General features: G+C 47.6%; 2 protein-coding genes across 3 annotated transcripts; both read left to right on the forward strand.

Annotated features, from left to right (window-relative positions):
• Positions 1–4,036: 4,036 nt before the first annotated feature.
• Positions 4,037–12,145, forward strand: RBM42 (RNA binding motif protein 42). Of its 2 annotated transcripts, XM_079117671.1 has the most exons (10): positions 4,037–4,285; positions 4,519–4,663; positions 5,849–5,933; positions 6,038–6,112; positions 7,813–7,878; positions 7,958–8,133; positions 8,581–8,913; positions 9,170–9,287; positions 11,617–11,811; positions 11,904–12,145. In XM_079117671.1, the coding sequence occupies exons 1-10, from the start codon at positions 4,158–4,160 to the stop codon at positions 12,014–12,016; spliced, it is 1,434 nt and encodes a 477-aa protein (XP_078973797.1). In that variant the 5' UTR covers positions 4,037–4,157; the 3' UTR covers positions 12,017–12,145. The 2 variants fall into 2 exon arrangements, with proteins under 2 accessions (XP_078973797.1, XP_078973798.1); XM_079117672.1 differs by lacking the exon at positions 7,813–7,878 and having other exon boundaries at positions 4,038–4,285; positions 7,979–8,133.
• A 3,092-nt stretch (positions 12,146–15,237) lies between these two features.
• On the forward strand, positions 15,238–18,008 carry ETV2 (ETS variant transcription factor 2; the record flags this gene model as incomplete). Its single annotated transcript, XM_079117673.1, has 6 exons — positions 15,238–15,738; positions 15,836–15,913; positions 16,135–16,194; positions 16,452–16,919; positions 17,397–17,509; positions 17,808–18,008. Exons 1-6 carry the CDS (start codon positions 15,669–15,671, stop codon positions 18,006–18,008), a joined length of 990 nt encoding a protein of 329 aa, XP_078973799.1. The 5' UTR covers positions 15,238–15,668.
• Between the last annotated feature and the right edge of the window lie 4,125 nt (positions 18,009–22,133).

Below are 22,133 nucleotides of genomic sequence, written 5' to 3' on the forward strand. Positions count from 1 at the left end.
TTTGACAGCTAACTTTGTTGACAAGGCTGTGGGAAAAAGGACACTGATACATCAGTTGACATGCAACATAGAACACCTCTGGGATAATCTCCATAAAAAAATTACATGAGCATTTACCTTTGCCCAGACAGTCCCACTTTGGAGAATCTTCAAGGAAGTATTTGTGTCATTATGAGTTTACACATTCGAACATATTCAATGGACTTTAAACTATTGCAGTTTTTTTGTTTTGTTTTGTTTTTTTGGCAGAGACTTTTTGCTGTTCAAAATATTCTATCTTTGATCGGTGAGAGCACTTTCAGATTGGCTCCTGATTCCTTCTGATTCTACCACAGTAGTCCTGGAGGACTTGTTTTGGTTTGGTTTGGTTTTTTGGTTTTTTTTGTTTTTTGGGGTTTTTTTGCACAAGATCACCCTTAAACACTTTGTACATTTCCTCCTCCAGATCTACAATTGGCTGTTGTCACAAAGATTTCTGGTTCCTTTTAGTCAGAAATGACACAGTCTGGATGGACACGAGGGTTGCTCATTATTACTGTGTTGTCATTATATTAAGATCTTCAGTGAATTTAAGTAGGGAAACACATTTTTTTTAATTTTTTTAAGTGAAGATAACCTCAACATTTTATTATCTTCATAACAAAACAATGAACTTAGAACTGGATCACTTGGCCCTTTCTCTTCTTATCTCCTCCCAGTTCAAAATGCTTGCATCTCTTATATCTACAGTTAGGCTGAACACACTCAACCCTCAGCACAATCTTCTTTGTAGTTTTAGCCTTTTTCCTGAAAATTCGCTTAGTCTACCCACCATAGTCACTCTGTTTCCTGTCATAACGCCACTTTCCCTGTGCATACAGAGAATCCTTGACCTTCTTGTACTGTGTCACTTTGTGGGTTTGGTGTTTGCCACTTTTTTTTTTTTTTTTTTTTTTTGGGGGGGGGGGGTGTGCTGGGGATCGAACCCAGGGCCTTGTGCTTACAAGGCAAGCACTCTACCGACTGAGCTATCTCCCCAGCCCGTTTGCCACTTCTTACAGAACATCCAGCGGGTCTTAAGAATGTTCACCACGTTTGTGGGAGCATTATCGACAAGGAAAACGCAGGAAACACAATTTTTAAAAAGAGAAAAATCACAAGTTGATTCTGATATTTCCAGTTCAAATAATAAGAGTGTTTACCATACTAAGGATTCAACCAAGGGCCTTGTGCAGGCCAGAACAAGTTCAGTCCTACCACTGAGCAACACTCCATTCCCAGGGGGTCCACAATATTTGTATCTTTCATTTATTCTAAAAACTTGGTCTCCAATGACATTAGAAAAACTACTTATTTGCCTTCATCTAATATGTAAGAACTGCAGTCTTACATATTAATATGTAGTCTAATATAGAAGAATTTCAAATAATTTATGTAGATGATCCACCCTTAAGGAGGTGGAGCATAACTCCCCATTAAGTGCAGCTGCACATGGTGACTTTTTTTCTAAAGAACATGGAAAGGTTTTATTGTTTTTGTTTTGTTTTATGTTTTGGTAGCTAACTTTATAGTGAAGAAGCCTAGCAAACACTACCTCTACCAGGTGATCACAGTTAACATCCACAGTGGTTAAGTTGCATTGATAGTATGTATGTATGTATGATAGATATATATGATAAATTGCACTTTACTTTTGTGGTCCTTCACCAAAAGACCCATAACCCCAACCTAATTTTGAGAAAAACATCAGATAAATTCTGAATGAAAACATTCTACAAAATAACCTGAGCCAACACTCCTAAAAACTGTCAAGATTATCAAAAACAAGGAAATTATGAGAAACTGACAGGCAAGAAAAGCCCAAGGAGGCATAGCAACTGAATGTAATATGGTATCCTGGATGAGATGCTGAAACAGAATAGGTAAACACTAAGGAAATCTGAATAAAGTATGGACTTTAACAACAATGTTTAAAAGAAAACAAGGCAACTAATAGTTTTGACAGAAAAAAACCCAAATGCATTGTGTGGACCTTATTTGGACCCTGATTTTACAATATTATCATACAAAAATACTTTCAAAACAGGGAAATTTGAACATGGTCTGGATATTAGATGATAATGTGAAATTAATTTGGTAGTATTAGTTAATAATAGTATATATATATAATGCAACTGTTTTAAAATAGTTATTTGTTAGACATACTGATGCACTTATGAATGATGTCTGGAATTTGCTTTGAACGTACTCTAGCAAAAATAATTTAAATTGGGCTGGGCAAAGGAAACAATCAGTAATTTGAAGAGAGTCTACAGAATGGGGAAAAAAAAATCTTTACCACATGCACCTCAGATAGAGCACTAATCTCTCAGATATATAAAGAACTCAAAAAACTTAACACCAAAATAACAAATAACCCAATCAATAAATGGGCTAAGGAACTGAACAGACACTTTACAGGAAAAAAAATCAATCAATCAACAAAATATGAAAAAATGTTCATCTCTTGCAATTAGAGAAATGCAAATCAAAACTAAGATTTCATCTCACTCTGGTCAGAATGGCAATTATCAAGAATACAAACAATAAGAAGTGCTAGTGAGGAAAAAGGTACGCTCATAGATTGTTGGTGGGACTGCAGATTGGTGCAGCCACTTTGGAAAGCAATGTGGAGATTCCTAAGAAAACTTGGAATGCAACCACCATTTGACCCAGCTATCCCACTCCTCAGTTCATACCCAAAGGGCTTGAAATCAGCATACTACAGTGACACTGCCACATCAATGTTTATAGCAGCTCATTTCACAATGGCTAAACTATGGAACCAAGCTAGGTGCCCTTTAACAGATGAATGGATAGAGAAAATGTGGTACATATACACAAAGGAATATTACTCAGCCTTAAAGAAGAATGAAATTATGGCACTTGCAGGTAAATGGATGGAACTGGAGAATATCGTGCTAAGTGAAATAAGCCAATCCCCAAAAACCAAAGGCTGAATGTTTTCTCTGATAAGCAGATGTTGATCCATAGTGGGGGGGTAGATAGGGAAGAATGAAGAAACTGGATTGCACAAAGGGGAGTGAGGAGAGGGGTAGGGAGGGTGGGGATGGGAAGGACAGTAGATTGAGACAGACATTACCCTATGTACATGTATGAAAAATTTCTTAAATAAAAAATAAATTAAAAATAAAAATTAATTAATTAATTGGGCCGGGTATATAACTCGGTGGTAGACAGCTTGCCTAGCATGCATGAGGCTCTGGTTTCCATCAAGGGTACCACAAAAATAAAGAGAGAACTATAAATGAAACGGAGAGTGTAGAATACTGGTAGTGTTTGAGAGGTTCGTTATGCTGTTCTATTGTTTGAAAATTTAAAAAAAAAAAAAAAAAAAAAAAAACGCTTTGAGGAAAGGAGGAAGAGTTCAAAGAGGAAGAAGTCAACCATGTCCCAAAAAAGGGCGCAGAGATCAAACCCACCACGCACTTCTGAGTTGACACTGGATTACTGGGCCTTGGCATAAGCTGTTCCTTTTACCCAGAAAATCTCTCCCCATTTTCTCTTAGCAAATGTCTTCAGATGCCAAATGTCTTCAGGAAGCCTCGGTCAGGCGCGTCTCAGAGCTTCCCCCCATGACGTCTCTAGTTTTTCTGGAAGTCACTGATAGTGTGCCTGTGTAACCCAGTGTAGGAGTTCCCTGTCCCCGGCTAGGTCTCCAGCCTTGCCCAGTCCCGGGGTTGACGCGGATCTCAGCGTGTTTACAAACTTCAGGCACAGGACTCGGTTATGGCACGGGTGGGGCCTCCCAACTTTCCTGCGTCCTCAAAGGTCCAGATTCCACATTAGGGATGGGACCAACTGACTTTGCTTCTTTCTCATTAGCCCACGTTCCTCCTAGAAAGGGTGGCCGCTTCTCTTCACTGTGCTCTGATTGACCCAGATTCTTCCGTTAGTTCATCCTTCCGGCTCTCTGATTGGTTTATATTCCTTCTCGGGGTGTGGCCATGTCCCATTGGCCCTCGCTCACGGGCGTATGACGTCACGTCCTGGTACTCGTCGCTTTCGCTGTACGTCATCGCGGGCGCCCATCCTTACGAAGCCGGAGAGTAGACTGCAGGACCCGTGGGGACCACTGAGCTGGAACAGTAGTAGCGGCGACAAGGACGGCAGCAGCGATGGCCGGGGCGGGGCCAGCCCCAGGGCTCCCGGGTGCAGGAGGACCCGTGGTCCCGGGCCCTGGTGCCGGCATCCCGGGCAAGAGTGGCGAGGAACGCTTGAAGGAAATGGAGGCGGAGATGGCCCTGTAAGGCCCGGGAGAGGGGGTGATAAAAGCCATCCCAGAACTAGAGCTTCTGCTGAACCCTGGAGCCTCCAGGCCGCGAGCTATAACTCTGTCATGGGGAAGTGGAATCTTCAGGGCGGGGGGCGGGTAGGGAAATGGAGACGTTGTCAGGGATGAAGGCGCTGTCGCGATGTACCCAGCGTTCCAGAATTGGTGCGAGGACCTGATCTTTGGTGTCTGTTCTGCTCTCCCAGGTTTGAGCAGGAAGTTCTGGGGGCTCCAGTAACTGGAATCCCAACTGCTGTGCCTGCGGTGCCCACAGTTCCCACGGTAGAAGCGATGCAGGTCCCAGCAGCTCCTGTGATCCGCCCAATTATCGCGACCAACACATACCAGCAGGTAAGGCAGTGTCTTGAACACAGCAAGTGTGTGTACACAAACAGGTGTTGACGTTTTGGCTTGTGGATTTAATTAGCATGTCAAATACTTCATGTCCCAGGCACTGAGGATACAGTGACTAAGATGCACAATATTTCTTCCTTTTGGGAGCTTATATTCTAGAGTATGTTATCTAATAGAACTTTCCGAGACGATAGTTATGTTCTGTACCTATTTAAAATTTGTTAACTAATTCCTGTCAATCTCAGTCAATTTTCAAGGGCTCAGTAACTAGCTATATATGACTAGTGGAGAGAGACTATTAAAACAAAAATAAGTAAGTGAAAGTCATTCATTCTGTCCAGAACAATTATTGATTGCCATCTATGTGCCAGGCACTATTTTAGGCTTTGAACATTTAGCAGAAAACAAAACCAATCATTGCATTTTTGGAGTTTGTCTTACTAGGGAGAGACAAGTCAAAGTGTGGTAAGAAGAGTAGTGTTTTATCAGCCCACGGAAGGCCTTTCTGAGAAGGTGACATTTAAGCAAAGATATAAAGGATAATGAGGGAGGGAACCATGCAGGTATCTGGAGGAAGAGCATCCCCAGTTAGTACTAAGACCCGGAGGCGGGCAATCATGTTTAGCAGGGAGATCAGTGACTGAAGTGGAATGGGCAGAGAGGAAAGTGGGAGGAGATAAAGACAGGTGATAGAAGACAGATCTTGTAGGGCCATGTGGGTCACCATCAGAGCTTTTACTCTGAGATCAGGAGCTGTTGGAGGATTTTAAGCAGAAAGATGATGGGGTTCAACTTAGATGTAACAAGGTGGTTCTGTATGTCTGGAGAATGGACTATAGGAGAGATGGGCAGAATCAAGGACAATGAGGAAGAGGTTATTGTATAATCTAAGCAAGAGATGTTGGCTGGGACCAGGGACAGGGCAAGTTGGAAATAATTTCAGATAGTACCAAGTACTGTGGGGAAGATGAAGCTGGTTGATGAAAGAAGTTGCTACTAGAAGAAGCTAAAGATAACTTTAGCTAGTGATTCCAAGAGACTCCCTGAAGAGTAACATTTTAGCTGAGACCTGACAAATAGCCAGAACATAAAGGATGAAAACCTTGGCCTCCTGGGGTGAGCCAGTCAGGGAAGATTGGGAGCACTAAGTCAGGCCTCTCACTCCAACCTCCTCCCCAATAGGTGCAACAGACTCTGGAGGCCCGGGCAGCTGCTGCAGCCACAGTAGTTCCTCCCATGGTGGGTGGCCCTCCTTTTGTGGGCCCAGGTAAGTAAAGAATGGCAAGATGAGGGGGTCAGGAGATCAGATAGGGTGGCAAAAAGGGATGCCCATGATTCCTCCCTCCATCCTCACCTCTTCCTTCCCAACAGTTGGCTTTGGCCCTGCTGATCGGAGTCACCTGGACAGTCCAGAGGCTCGAGAAGCCATGTTCCTACGGCGAGCAGGTAAGTCAGGAGCCAGGACCCACATTAACCAGGCATAATTATTTAGACAATTCATCCTCTTGCCTGCATCACTGGTTTAAATCATCTTCTCCATTCATCCCCACCCTGACATTGTATCTTTCTAAAGCACAAACCTATCGTGCACTTCCTGAGTTTCTCAAATTAATTTGGTCACTGCAGACCAACCCCCCCATGTCACTCCTAATCCCAAACCTTTGCTATGTTTCTCCCCAACATTTAATACCTTATAACAAGCTATGCAATTTACTTATTTATGATGATTATTATCATCATCATTTGCTTCCTCTAAAATGTCAGCTCCATAAGGGGCAGAAGTCTTGGTACCTGTTGCATAGAAAGCATCACACACTATCTGATGAGGGGATGAACAAGTCAAACAGACAACAAGCTCCTCACCCAGTAGTCAGACCCTATGTGGCCTGCTTCCTTGCAGAGAGAGATCCATCCTCTCTGCCTCCCCAGGATCCCTGAACATTGCTGAGATGTGCCAACAGTGCTTTTATTGAGGTCCCTTCTCTCCACTGCCCCTTGTAACTCTGCTGTTATCTTCCAGCCTGTCCTTTCCACAAGCCAAACTTCCTATTTTCCACTTTTTGTTTTTCAGGTAACCCCTATGTACATTGTCAATTTTTGTGACATTATTTCTCATTTAGATATCAAGTTCTGGTATAATCTCTATTAAATCAAATTTGTTAATTATGTTATCTAAACCTGTTACACTTCTTTTATATGACAACATGACAAGTGTTAACATTTCTGACTCCTGTTTTTCTTGGTACCTGGGATTGAACCCAGGGGTGCTCAACCACTGAGCCACGTCCCCATCCCTTTTTTATATTTTATTCGAAGACAGGGTCTCACTAAGTTGCTTAGGGTCTTGCTAAAATTACTGAGTCCAGCTTGAACTTGCAGTCCTCCTGCCTCAGCATCCCAAGCTGACATTTCTTACTCTTTAGTATAGTTTTGACAAAAAAAATGTATATCTGACTTAATCACCCTGCCCACCTTCCAACCCTACTGTGGCTCCCCTGTGTCCTGAAAAAGACATCCATGGCTTAGCCAAGAAGACCGTGCTTAAATACCTGCTGATCCTTCAACCCTTGTCATGATACTCTCCAACCCTCCACTTCCTTATGACAGTCATTTTAAACTGAAAAGGGTAAAGGTATTGCTTATAAAAGTTCTCCCTGCCAGTAACATTTCCACTTACCCTTGGTCTAAGTCTTCATTATTCTTTGGGTCTCACCTCACAGGTCTCTTTTTCCAGGAAACCTCTAATCCAGTCTAGGCTGGTTCAAAGGGCTCATCTGAACTCTGGCCTTCCCTCTCCTACCCCTTATCCCTCCACCTGAGCTTCCCCTCATTCCAGCCCTGACCACTCTGGGCTGTCACTCTCTAGTGATGCATCTATTCTCTCCTACTTTGAAACAGGAGCTCCCTGAGAACTCTCAGTCTATTGGTAGGTCCTTAGCAATGCCCACTACAGGGCTGGGACCCACAATGAGATCCTTGTGGATAAATTTTTGCTGAGTGAACCCATGGAAAATCCTTCACATCTTCCAGAAAAGTTCCCAGACTCTTCTTCAGGATTTCTTGGATGCTGAGAGTACTCTCACACACACCTTGCCCTGATTGCCCCTGTCCCCCATGACACCCCCCCCCATCTCTCTTTCCCACAGCTGTGGCCCCTCAGAGGGCCCCTATCCTGCGTCCAGCCTTCGTCCCTCACGTGCTACAGAGAGCAGGTGAGGGGGCCAGGGTCATCATCCCTGCCACACAACTTTCCCCTGAAGCCCTCCAACTCCCCCACTAACACCCTGACAGATTCTGCTCTCTCTTCTGCAGCCGGTGCTCCTCGTCCAATGGCCCTGCGGCCCCCTCACCAGGCCCTCGTAGGACCCCCTCTTCCTGGGCCTCCTGGACCACCCATGATGCTGCCACCAATGGCTCGGGCCCCAGGGCCTCCCCTAGGCTCTATGGCTGCTCTGAGGCCTCCCCTGGTAAGTGTGGACAGGGAACTAACATCAGAAGTATAGTGGGCGGGGAGATCCTTGATCTTGACCCCACAGGACATGTCTAAGTTTGCTTTTCCTTTGGCTTCGTTTCTTTGACTTTGTCTCTTATATTTGTTTGCCTCTGTCTTTCTCTATTTCTTTCCATAGCCACACCTTTTTGAAGAGTAGAGAGAAACATGCTTATGGTCTTTTTCTGTCTCTGTCTCTATTTTTCCTTTGATTTCCTTCTGCCTTTATGTCTTGATGTTTTTACCTGTATCTGCCTGTCTCTCCCTCTCTGCTTATATTTCTCAATTTCCGTCTGACGAGAGACTTCCCTTTCTTGCTTGCTCTCTGGCTCCCAGCACCTTACTTTGTTGTGTGGGATGGGGATGGAAGTAAGATCCAAATCTGTGATCTGACCCCCCCCCCATGCCCTCCTCTTGCCCACAGGAAGAGCCAGCAGCACCCCGAGAGCTGGGCCTAGGCCTGGGGTTGGGCCTGAAAGAGAAGGAAGAAGCAGTGGTGGCAGCAGCAGCTGGACTGGAGGAGGCTAGTGCAGCAGTGGCTGTGGGTGCAGGAGGTGCCCCAGCTGGCCCTGCAGTCATTGGACCCAGCCTGCCACTAGCCCTGGCCATGCCATTGCCTGAACCTGAGCCCTTGCCCCTCCCACTGGAGGTGGTGCGTGGCCTACTGCCCCCACTACGCATTCCTGAGCTCCTGTCCTTGCGTCCACGACCCAGGCCCCCTCGGCCTGAGCCACCTCCTGGCCTTATGGCTCTTGAGGTAAGCAGGGAGCATAACAACAAGAGGACAGAAGGGGCTGGGGGGATAGGCAGAAGCCCACTAGTTTCTACACACAGGAAATCATATAGTCCTCTTTCCAGAGGGCAGGAGGACTCAGGGAAGAGGGAGGTAGACACAAGTACTCTATACCTAGAATCATATCCAGCCTGTACTGGAGGCAGGAGGGCCAGGGGGCAAAGCAAAGTGGGAGACTCTTAACACCAAGCCCTTGGTACCTATCCCCTTTCCTCTGCAGGTCCCAGAACCCTTGGGTGAAGACAAGAAGAAAGGGAAGCCAGAGAAATTGAAACGCTGCATTCGCACAGCAGCTGGGAGCAGCTGGGAAGACCCTAGCCTGCTGGAGTGGGATGCAGGTAAGTGGCTAATGTATGAGTGTTGATCAGCCTGGGACAGGCCCCGCTGCCTTTGGGCCTATAGGCAGGAAAGGGGAGCCAGATAACTCCACAGCTCTCTGTAGTTAACCCACCTCAGGGAGGGCCAGACTGAGGCTCTGAGGGGCAGGTCCCTCCCCCACCACAGGCCAGAATTCAGTGGTGAATAACCTAGGGCTTTCTGGCCCCTGTTTTTATTCATGACAGGCCTTTCATGCTAAAAGTCAAAAGAGCATTCTTTTTTCCCCATCTTTTTTATGAAAAAATTTTAAGTACCAAATGGTAGTGAATGACCTTTCTACCACCTAGAGTCCACAGTTAACATTTTACTACATTCACTTTATTCCTTGGTGTATGTATATGTTTTGCTGTTGTTTTGCACTGCTGGGGATGGAACCTCACACATGCTGGGCAAGTGCTCTACCACTGAGCTACCCCCAGCTCCTTGTCTTTTTCTGTCATTTTAAGAAAATTATAAGTGAAGTTATTCCTTCATTTCTAAATACCTTAGCATTCATCTTCTTTCAAGACATTTTCTTGCATATCATATACCATTATCCAAGAAAATTAACATAATTCCATGACATCTTATAATCAATTTATATTCATATTTCCCCAGTTTTCTCAACTCCTTTACAGCTATTTTTCCCCACTCTAGGATGCATGTAGTTTTATGTCTCTCCATTATATTTTTTACATCCTACTGTTTGTTTTGTTCTATTTAAACAGGGCTAAGAGGGCTAAGGGGACACAACTCCTTGACCAGAAGAAATGAGTGCTCGTTCATATAAAACAGGGCCTGGGAGGCATGGTAGGGTAGGAGGTGAATGGCATGTCTAGATTTCAACCAGCACCCTGCCTACTGGCCCACATTGGTAGCCATAGAGCCAGGTGGGCAGGGGAAGTTTTAGGGGGTACCTCTGCTTGCTCAGCCCCCACTTGTGACCCTTTCCCTGGATTGTCATCCTCAGCAACAAGAGTGATGAGAGGGTTGTGGAAAGAGGTCTGTCCACAAAGATGCTTTGGCTGGGAGAGGAAGCCAGCCTGCACAGTGCCTGGCCTCAGGAGGCACCTCTGCAGCCACACATTATCTTTCAATGAGAATGGTCTCCTTCCCACCTCCTTGGGTTTTTTTGTTTTGTTTTGTTTTCATTTTTATTTATTGGGGTTTGTTTGTTGGGGGTTTCGTTTGGTTTGGTTTTGAGTTTTTTTGAGACAGGGTCTTGCTGAGTTACTAACACTGGCTTTGAAGTTTCAATCTTCCTGCCTCAGCCTCCCAAGCTATTGGGATTACAGGCACGGGCCACTTCCTTGTTTTGTGTATAATTTTTTCAAGCATCCAGGCCAAATGTCTTAGAAGATCCTACCCTCTCAGTTTGTCAGATTGTTTCCTCCTGGGATGGCCTGGCTTGTTCTCATAGTGTCCTTAATCATCACAGAAGCCATGGGGTAACTATAGCAATAACTGAGGAAGGAAATAAACCCACTTCCCACCTAGTCTTTGACTTCTGCCTCCTCTCCTGGGACCATCTACCTGCCCCAGGCCAGGGTCAAGCAGCCTTGACACAGATGGGGCCAGTGTTGGTTTGAGACCCTAGTTCTGTGACCTTGGTAGTTAGCCTTTCAAGCCTCATTTTCCTATCTCCAAAAAGAGAAGAAGAATATGTGCTTTCTGGGGATAGTGATTCATTGGGGTAGAGCAGGGTCACTGTAGGCTCAGACCTAGGATATTGCCCAAGGATATTCCCAAGAGTGGCAGCTGAAATCAGCTTTGGAGAAAGTCATGCAGTTTCCAATCTCAAGGTAGAATTAGAGCAGCATTTGCATAGCTGAAGAGAGGTGAAACTTGTGGTGCTGAGGTGCCATGGTGGGAGGCTGTCGAGTGACAGGGACCCAGGGAACATCCATGGAGAGGTGTCCAGGAGAACAAGAAACATCAGTTTCTCAGAGGAAAGGCCAGGGCCAGGTTAGAATTTGGGGCTTCTTCATGGGAATGTGTGACAGTCCTGAGTGAGAAAGAGCAATACAGTTAGAGGTTAAAAGTGATGACTCTGGAGCCAGATGCCACAGCTCATGTCCCACCTCTGCTGTGTCCTAGTTGTGTAAGTTTGGGAAGTCACTTGACCTCTCTGTGCCTTAGTGTGGAAGGACTACTGGGGGCACCAGCTGTTATCACTGAGGATCCCAGGGTAGAGACTTTGGGAATAGAGAGAGGAGGGCTTAAGGATGCATCAGAAAAGATGGGGACATTTAAATAGGGCAGACAGGGGGCCAGCACCTGCATCCTCTAACTTCTCTCCCCCGACCCCAGATGACTTCCGGATCTTCTGCGGGGATTTGGGCAATGAGGTGAATGATGACATCTTGGCACGTGCCTTCAGCCGCTTCCCATCCTTCCTTAAGGCTAAGGTGATCCGTGACAAGCGCACAGGCAAGACCAAGGGATATGGCTTCGTCAGCTTCAAGGACCCCAGTGACTATGTGCGCGCCATGCGTGAGATGAATGGTGGGTGACGCTTCCCCTAGGGACAGTGGGTATGGCGGGCATCTGACCTAAGCCTGACCCCAAGCCTGACCTTGAGTCCTCCTGTCTCACAGGGAAATATGTGGGCTCACGCCCCATCAAGCTTCGTAAGAGCATGTGGAAGGACCGGAACCTGGATGTGGTCCGCAAGAAGCAGAAGGAAAAGAAGAAGTTGGGCCTGAGATAGGGTCTGTGGCTGGGCACCCGCTCCCACCCGGCCGGGCGCTGGCTCCTCCCTAGAGCTGTCTTTGGAAAAACCCCAGCTATCCACACACCTGCCCCAAAACCAGTTTCAATAAATTTACGTTCATTTCCACCCCTGGCTGTGCTTAGAAGAACTCTTTGGGGAGCAAAGAGAATGTGAGTAGCCTTGAAGTTTTACCTGGGCAAAACATCCAGATGGGCATTTTGAGCCCCATTTTGTGCTCATTACCTCCACTTAAAACCTCTTAAGTGCGTATTGAGTGCCACCTATTCCAGAGCCGGAAGGAAGGCTTTGGGAAGGTGATAGCCAAACTAAGGCTCAGATTCCAGATCAATGTCCATACACCAGCCTGTGTTGTCAGCATCAAGATAGGAGGTCTTGCCAGGCAATGTGGTGTACACCTGGAATCCCAGCAGCTGGGGAGGCTGAGGCAGGAGGATTTCAAGTTCAAATCCAGCCTCATCTAAAGCAAGGTGCTAAGCAACTCAGTGAGACCCTGTCTCAGAATAAAATACAAAATAGGGCTGGGGCTATGGCTCAGTGGTTGAGCGCCCCTGAGTTCAATGCCTGGCACACACCCCCCCCCCCACCCAAAAAAAAAAAAAAAAAAAAAAGAGAGGAGGTCTCCTAGACCCGCCTTCTTCTGGAGCTCACAGCCTTGAGGCTATAAGCAGTCAGCGAACTCTCATCAAGGGCCTGGATGATGCTGGGGACTCAGTGGTAACCAACAGCTCTGTACCCAGCTTCCTCAGAGTTCATGGTCCACCGTCAGGGTAGGCCCCATGCCAGACTGAGAGCCCAGACTGAGCAGGGGCAGCAGGGGGAACCCTGGTTGTTGACCTAGGGGTCCGGGAGGGCTTCCTAAAGGAACTATCCACTCTGAAACTGTCTCGTTTTCTTCCTGTCATTCTTACCCTCTGGATCTCTCTTTATAGTTTCTTCACTCTGCCAAACACCAGCCAACATGTCTTATGTGGGTCTCTCTCAGTGCCCTCTGTTTCTTGTCTCTAAATATCTGTATTTCTGGGTCTTTTCCCTTCTCTGAACTTTCTTCCCCCTGCTGAAGAGTGTCCAAGCAGGACCTTGAACACCAGGCTAAGAGCTTAGGCTTTACCCTAAAGGCAGCAGGGAGCCCAAAAGGCTGGGACAAAGTTCAGGCAGCAAGCAGGGGCTGGCATCACAGATTGTCACTTGAGAAAGAGCCATGAGACCACCACTGAGCACTGGAGGTCTGAAAGGTGTTTAGGGCAGGTTCTAAGGAACTTGCAGGGCTGGAGTGTGAAAAAGGAATGAAGGTCTTCAGGGATGCAGCCATCAGAACCCTGGACAAGTTGGGGAAGGACTAGGGGGCGGGGTGGGGTGCAATACCAAGGCTTCTCAGGAAGGAGATCACCCTGGAGAGGTATCAAGTTACTTCTGTTCCTGTCTTCCCCTCCCTTACTGCCTCCTCTCTGACGTCACATTTTCCAGTCTGGTCAGAGTGGTGAGGGCCTCCCTCCTTGGCAGGAAGTACCCTTCAGCCCCCTACCACCTGGGCTGGGCCTCCCAATCCCTGGACCCTCAAACTCCCTTTTCCCCATCACTAACCCTTCCTATACCTGATCTGCTTACTGCAACCTCAGGGACAAGGGAGGACATGGAAAGAGAGTGATTCCGGAAAGAAGGGTTTTTAAAGTATGCACAGGAGTCTTGGAAGGGAGGACGGGGAAAAGATGCACAGAGATGGAGCAGGCAAAGATACAGAGATGGAGGAAGAGAGGAAAGCTCTGGCAGAGTGATAAGAACTAGCAGAGAGTGCAATAAGAAGGGAGGTGGGGAGCAAAAGAGATGGGAACACTCAGAGAAGGGAGGGAGCAAGACTTGTCTGGAGATACTGGGTGAGAAAGCCTCACTGGATTCAATCCTGATGCAACAGGGACCCAGAGCTGGAGACACCAACCAAAGGAGAAACATATACAGACAGGAGAAAGGCCAGCTTCAGGGAAAGGAAACCAGGACTCCCTTCAGATACATGGAGTGAATGCACAAAGGAGCTAGTTATAGCCCAGAGCTCAGTGGCTTACTCCCACTGGGTCCCGATCTCAGCTTCAAGTGACTCTCCCTCTTGAGGTCCAGTTTCCCTTCTGCAAAATGAACAGAAAAGCAGTGTTCTCCACATGAACCCTACCTCCAGAATGGCAAATAATGTATGGAGCTGAGTGAATATTGGTAACTCTCCATATTAAAAAGATTATTTTTAGCAGTAAATATTTACTTATTCGTATAGGAGGTCTGGCACAAGTATAGTATCTAAAGCCAGGTTACTTGAGCTAAGGGTTGCCAGACAGCAAATAATAAGAAAGGCCTAGTTAATGAATTTCAGATAAACATGTTTATGTGTATTAAAGTTTTTTGGTTTTAACTTTTTTCATTTGAAGCAAGTTACAGACATTACAACTCTTTATCCCTAAATATTTGTGTTCATTTCTTCATAGAGACATCTTTCATAAAATACCATCACTACATCTAATAATTCCATGTGATATCTCATTCAAAATTTTCCAGTTGTTTCAAACTTGTAGCATGGAAGTACAGAAAAAGAAGTGGGAAGATGTCTGCCCCAATTTCCTCCTTCATAAAATAGGGATGAATAGTATCGACCTCATAAAATGGGGCTTCATTAAATGAAGGACCATTGCACATGATTCTCTGGCATATAACAGCGGCCCCTCACTTAACATTAGCTATTGTTATTACTAGTGTTATCATTCAAATTATTGATGTTATTATTCTTATGATTGACACTTCTTGAGAGCTGCTCCAGGAGGCCCTCCCTAGCCGAGCCTGCTGGGGGATTCAGGGTTTGCCTCCTTCCACCCCACCCCATCACCCTACCAATGGTGACGTCAGCTGGGGAGGTGGGTATCTGGCAGGAAATCCCTCTTCCTGTTGTAGATAAGCCCCAGTGCAGCCCAGATGACCCCAGGTCCACCTCCCCCACCACCTCCCATGTCGCAGGATCAAATCCCCAAGTCGGAGCACCTATCCACCAAGCTGCTCACCCCACCCTCATCACCCCGTAAACACCCCTTGACCCCCGCCTGTCTCAGCCCGCTGTCCCCAAAAGCCCTCATCCAAGCCCAAAACATGCATCCTTGCAACTAAACAGCTCTAGAGCACGTGCACATCTCTGAGGCTGGGGTCGTCACTCGACCCCGCCCCAACCCCTGCAACCTGACCCAAGCTGTGACCCCCTGCTCTGACGTCTCGGAAAATTCCCCCCTGCCCAGGCTCCCAGGGGAGGGGGTGCATGGTATGAAATGGAGCTGAGACCCCCGGCTGCAGGCAGAGGAATCCACCAGAGGTGAGCCATGAACTGGGGACTGGATGAATGCCTGGCGTATGGATTAGGAGGGACTCTGGTTTCTAGATTCCCAGAAGTGGGGAGCTTGAAAAAAGACTAAGACCCCTCACCCTTCCTTTGAGAGAAAAAGGGGACTGGAGATCAAGATTCCAGGTTCCTGTAGAAGGAGGGGAAAAAGCTGGATTCCAGGGTCTGAGGGAAGCAAGTCCTGGGGCTCAGACTCCAGGGTCCCTAAGAGTCATCCTTTGCCCACTGGATTTTCCCTACCCAGAATATTCAAAACGAGCATCCATGGACTTGTGGAATGGGGATGAAGCATCACCACAGGAAGTGCCTCCGGGGAACAAGCTGTCAGAGTTGGGTAGGCTGCTGGGGCTGAGACAATATGTGTGGGGAGGGCGCTGGGGTAGGGGCCTCTGCTGAACTCTGACGGGCCTTAACATCCTTATTGTCTGCAGGAGGAGCTGACTTTGGCTTCTATTTCCCTGAACTGGTGCTCCAAGGAGAAACACAGACAGTGGAGACTGGCTGGAAAGGTTGCTGCTGGGTTGGAACTCCTGTGTCCTGGAGGAAAAGGGGAAGGCTGGGTTCCTAGGTCCAAGGGAAGAGGGGGCATTCCTGGATTCCTGAGGTCGATGAAAGAGAGGGTCGCGAGTCCTGAGTGACACATAAAGACCAGTGGATGGGTGGTTGAGGAGGTCTCTAAGTCTTTACTTCCACCCTTTCCTAACCTCAGCTGCCATCTAATCCCTCACAGGATTCCCAGAGCTGGACTGGAGCCCCTCCTTACCACATCCAGAAGCTTCATGGGGGATGGGTGAGTGTACGCAAATGGTCGGTGGGAGAAGGGGTCCTGAGGGGCTGGGCCTGTAGTTTTAGGATCCCCCTCCCCAATCTTTGAAGCAGAGGGGTCTAGGACCGAGACTCCTGCATCCTCAAGGTGGCATGGCCTTGATCTGGGAGCCCTGGACCGGAGGCACCAGCACTGAAAGCTTAGACCCCCTAGAACTCTCAAGAGGTTCGGGGAGGAGGACCCCTGAGCTCCCCTCACTTGGGCTTTGTTCCTCCTCACAGAGCCAGCCCCTCAGGCCCTTGCGTGGTCAGGAGACTGGGCAGACCGGTCCCACACCGCCTCCGACCCTTGGAACCACGCCTCTCAGATTCTGGGCCCCGCTCCTCCCGGTCCTGGTCCTGTCCCTGTCCCCTTCTCTGGTTCCGAAGGGACCGTGGGCCAGAACTGTGACACCTCGAGGTCGCACGTCCAGGCTGTCAGAAACACCATCAGCTGGGACTGTTCTGTCAGCTCCCATGGCGCCACCTACTGGGGCAATGGCCTCAGCGGGGAGCCGCGCGCGGACTGTTACATTTCGTGGAATGAGCCTGTGGGTTCCAACTGTACCGCCTCCTGGGATCCGGGGCTGCATCCAGATTGCAGCGTCTCTTCGAAGGGGTACCAGAGTTCAGCTGTCACCACTTGCTCTGAACAGAGTCAGAAGTCTGACCATGACGCCTTGGCTCGTTACCCCAAAACTAACCACCGAGGTGAGCGGTCCTGGAAGACTGCCGAGGTAGCCAACCCAAAGTGATGTGGCGGTGCCTAGGCGCCTAAGGGGGCGGGACCCAGGAAACTGGCAGTGAAAGGAGGGATTTAGGTACCCGAGAACTCGAGGGGAGGGGCGAGAGGACTAAGACTCTGGTGGCCTTTTAGAGACCAAAGGGAAGAGGACCTAGGCTCCTGGATTATGTGAGAGGGAAGAGATGAGGATTTGGACTCCTGAATCTCCAAGATGAAAAGGCCAAACTCCTAAATTTCCTAGATGGGGGTCTGGACCTTTGGATCCCTGAGTCTGCCGCTTGGGTCCTTTATAAAGGAGGGGAGATTTGGACTCCTATTGGAGTCCCAAGCTGGGAGGACCTGGACACTTGAGACTTGGAGGTGAGGGAGTCCTGACGCCTAGGTCATCCAAGAGGCGTAGTCTGGGGCTGGGAAGCCTGAGTGTTCACATGCCTCCACCCCAGGTCCCATTCAGCTGTGGCAGTTCCTCCTGGAGCTACTCCACGACCAGGCGCGTAGCAGCTGCATCCGCTGGACTGGCAACAGCCGCGAGTTCCAGTTGTGCGACCCCAAAGAGGTGGGGCACCCCCCCAACCCCCGTTAGCCCGCCAAAACCCGCCGGTCGACTCTAACCCAACATAGTCCTGCCGTTCACTGTGCCTAATCCTTGGCCCCGCCCCCACCCTGGGCCTCTCTAGACCGAGTTTAAAACAAGTCGGGTTCCAGCTTCGACCAACTCCATTCAATCCACCCGGGCGGTGCCTGACCCGCATCCAGACCCCCCGCCCCCGGAGCCAGGTCCCCAAGTCCGCTCCCCACATCCTGTCTCGGCCCCGCCCCACGCGTCCCTTGACTAAGCCCCACCTCCGACCTAGGTGGCGCGGCTGTGGGGCGAGCGCAAGAGGAAGCCTGGCATGAATTACGAGAAGCTGAGCCGAGGTCTACGCTACTACTACCGCCGCGACATTGTGCGTAAGAGCGGTGGGCGCAAGTACACTTACCGCTTCGGGGGCCGAGTGCCCGCTCTATCCTGTCGGGACTGCTCGGAGGGCACTCAGGGAACAGAGCTCCAATAAAAATGTCCTCTCAAACCTCGTCGCGCGTGCTTGTCTGTATCCTCCCCACGGACAACCGACTAGACCCGCTAGAGAGCCTAAGTGTGCACCCCCACATTTAGGAGTTTGGCCTCCCCACTTCGGAGACTTAAGGGTCCGGATCCTCATCTCACATAATCCAGAAATCTGGGTTCCCATCCCTTTGGTCCCCAGATTATCAGCGTCTAGGAATTCCCTGCCTGAGGATCCGCGAGTGTGGCCACCCGCCGCTTCAGCTCCTAGGTACCTAAGCCCTGCCCACTTGCTGCTGTTTTCCAGATCCCACCCCGTTAGGCGCGTAGGCCCCGCCTTACTGATACACCTCCGCTCCTCCTGCAACCTCAGCACCTCTCACTCACCTCGGTGATTAGTTTTGGGGTAAGAAGCCACCGCCACCCGGGCACCAAGATCTCAAGACACAACCGTGACTTTTGAGATCCAGACCTAACTTAGGGAATCAGTTTAGTGCCCAACGCCTGCTGAGGCATACAAAGGACACCAACCTAATATCCATATGGTCTACTGTGTATCTGCCATGGGCAGAGACTTTCAAAAGAATCAGACCTGCTAAGGTGGATTAGTCAGCTTTTTCTCTGCTGTGTCTAAAAGACCTGACAAGAACAATTGTAGAAGAGGAAAAGTTTATTCAGGGGCTCATGGTTTCAGAGGTCTCAATCTGCACAGCAGGCTCCCTTCCTCAGGTCTCCAGGTGAGACAGAACATCATGGCAGAAGACTGTTGCTGAGGGAAGCAGCTCACATGATGATCCAGAAGCAGAGAGAGACTCCACTGGACAGATACAATATACCGTCGAGCCACCTTCCCAATGCCACCTCCTCCAGTCACACCCTACCCTTCCCACCTTCAGTTACCACTCAGTTAATCCCTATCAAGGGATTAATCCACTGATTGGGTTAAGGCTCTCACAACCCAATCGTTTCTCTGAACTTTCTTGCATCGTCTCACATGTGAGCTTTTGGGGTACACCAAACATCCACCTATAACATAAGGCTTGAATATGATTTATTCCCCAAAATTTATGTGGGAATTTAATTTCCAAAGTCTTATATTAATGATATTAGAAGAGTAGAAAGTATGATGTTTAGAAGTGGCCAGTTTGGGATGTGATAAGATTAGATAAGGTGGGGGGGGCAGAACCCCCACAACTGAATCCTGTGACTTCATGAAGAGAGGGAGACACAGACAGGGGTGTTCCCTGTGTGTGATGCCATGGGCTGCCTCAAGACTGCCAGCACCAGAAGAATAGCAAATTCAAGATCAGCCTGGGCAACTTATCAAGCCCCTGTCTGAAAACAAAAAAATAAAAAGGGCTGGGGGTGTATCTCAATAGTACAGCACTCCTGGGTTCAATGCCCGGGATCAAAGTATCACAAAACAAAACGCCTGCCAACAAGAAGGCCATCCATCATAAAGGGATATAGAATGGGAAACCGTGGACAGAGCCTGAGTTATGCCATTTGGATCTTGTATCTCTAGGATAGCAAGTCAAAATAAACCTCTTCTCTTCATAAAGTAGACGACCTGGGGTATTTTCTTATAGTAATGAAAATCTTATTAACACAAGACCCAATCATGGAAGTTCAGCAGATGTGTCCCCTTGAAAATAAGACTCAGACTACAAAAAGGATTTACTTAGTGCCTTTCCAGTGCTAGGGATCATCAAGGAATTAGAACTCATGCTTGGCTTCCCCAACACCATGGGTACTGTTTCCCTACTCCAAGTTGGAAGACAGAGAACCAAGACCTAGACCCTAAGGAGAGTGTGCTGGGAATTTGCTGAGAGCCCATCCCATACTGGAAACCAATAAGCCCCTACAGAGAACCTACCAGGTGGAATTCCTGCAGGTGATAGTGGGGATACACCATCAAGACATCCCCGAACCCTGTCCTAAAGGAACTCATAGTACTGTGGGAAGACCCCAGACCCATCAACAGATAGGGACATATAATGGTCAGGGCTGGGATGTAGAATTCCAGGGGAATAAGGGAGTCCAAAAGGAGGCAATTGACCTCGCCCAAGGGAAGGACAGTCAGGGAAGACTTTCTGAAAGAAGAGACAACTGATTTGAGAAGTCAGGTAGGCAAAGAATGTTTCAGGTTGAAGAAACAGTAAGAGAAAAGGCCCAGAGGTGGAAAATCTCACAGCACCATTCAGAAACACTGTGGCTAGAGAGAGGAACATGGGCCAGTTCACAAAGAGTTCACAAAGGATCCATGAGCCATGATGAGGAGTCTGAACTTTGTCTCCAGGGCACTGGAGAGCCACGGAGGGGTTTGAGCAAGAGAGGGATTTGGGTTTTAGAAGATCTTATTGAAGAGAATGAATGCAGCATGTAAACTGGCAATTCCACAAATAATTACATTGTTGATGGACATAGAATAAGAGGTCCTTGATCCAGTTAGGCCTTAATGCTGCATCAAATACAATATGTGGAAAGCTTCAGAGGCCAGACTAAGGGGAGGGAGGAAGGAAAACAATTATCTAAAACAGCGTGCCCTCTACTAGTCCTCAGCTGCCCGCCTCACTTATTCATGAAAAGATATGTAGAGCACCTCCTATGTGTCAGGCACTATTTTAGATGAAGTGGTGAATAAGAGACAAAAACTGCTCCTTTACGATAACTTTATTCTATTGAAAGAGACAGAAAAAGAGGTAAACATGATTTAAAAGGAAGGATATGGCATGTGAGAAGATAAGAGCTGTGGAGTAGGAAAGGAGGATGAAGACTGACAAGATGGCAATTTTAAACAAGGACTCATGTAAATGGTGACATCTGAGCGAACTGAAGAAGGGGAGAGAGGGAGCCATCTACAGGAAGAGCATTCCAAGCTAGGGGAACCATGAGTGCAAAGGCACTTAAGGGAAAGCCAGGCTGCATGTGTAAGGAACAGCTAGAAGCCTAGTGTGCCTGGAGTGGTGCAGATGAGGAAGAGAGGGGGCTAAATGGAGGTTTAAAGGGACCAAATCGAATAGATCATTTGTAAGGACCTTGGCTTTAGATTAAGAGGCAGATCAAAAGGTGGGTTGGGGGGAGTTCCGGGCTGAGGAAAGGACTCCATCTGACAGAGGTGTTAACAGCATTCCCTATTACTCGGCCATAAAGAATGAAATTATGGCACCTGCCAGTAAATGTATGGAAACCAAAGGTTCAATGTTCTCTCTGATATCCAGATCTTTTTTGTTTTGTTTTTTGTTTTGCAGTGTTGGGGTTATGAACCCAGGGCCTTATGCTTGCAAGGCAAGCACTCTACCAACTGAGCCATAACCCCAGCCCTGATATATGGATGTTAACTCACAATAAGGGGAGTGGGGAGGGAGGAATAGAAGTTCATTGGATGAGACAAAGGGGACTGAAGGGAAGAGGAGAGGAATGGGAATAGGAAAGACAGTAGAATGAAATGGACATAACTTCCCTATGTTCGTATATGAATACACCACCAGAGTAACTCCACATTCTGTTCCACCATAAGAATGGGATCCTAATTAGAATGTTCTGCTCCATGTATGTATAATACGTCAAAATACGTTATACTGTCATGTATATATAAAAAGGACAATTAAAAAAAAAAAAAAAAGCACTTCTTTGACTAAGAGAACATACTAAAGAGGGCAACAGGGAAGCCTGGAGGTCAGGGAGGGGACTACTGCAATAGTCCAGGCTGGGGGAGATGATAGCTTGAATCACAAGTTGCCGAGGAAGATTCTGGGTATATTTTTAAGGCAGAAGCAACACAATTTCTAATAGACCAGTTATGGACTGTGAAACAAAGATAGGAGTCAAGGACAACTACATAAGTAGAAAGACAATAGAGTTGCCATTTTCCCAGATTGAAACAATTTCTGCCAGATCCATCACAGACCCTTTTCTCCCTGTGATGCAGGAATTTGATTTATGAGCCCTCGGTCATCCAAATCTTTGGTAAATTGTGCTTTTTGAGGTTTACGGAGAGATATTAATGAACAGAGAGGTGGCGTCTGAGCACTCTTCATACTATGACTCGGGATACTGGCAGAGAGACTGGTTCATTTTCAATTCCCTAACAATTGATCCCGTAATAATTATGACGGTAGGAAATTTTTTTCTT

This window comes from Sciurus vulgaris (assembly GCF_902686455.1).
Source record: "Sciurus vulgaris genome assembly, chromosome: 17".
NCBI lineage: Eukaryota > Metazoa > Chordata > Mammalia > Rodentia > Sciuridae > Sciurus > Sciurus vulgaris.

Coding starts and splice junctions, on each gene's coding strand:
- RBM42 (XM_079117671.1), top strand. CDS start 4,158: ATGGCCGGGGCGGGGCCAGCCCCAGGGCTCCCGGGTGCAGGAGGACCC. Junction 4,664..5,848: donor CGACCAACACATACCAGCAG/GTAAGGCAGTGT, acceptor CCTCCCCAATAG/GTGCAACAGACTCTGGAGGC. Junction 6,113..7,812: donor CATGTTCCTACGGCGAGCAG/GTAAGTCAGGAG, acceptor TCTTTCCCACAG/CTGTGGCCCCTCAGAGGGCC.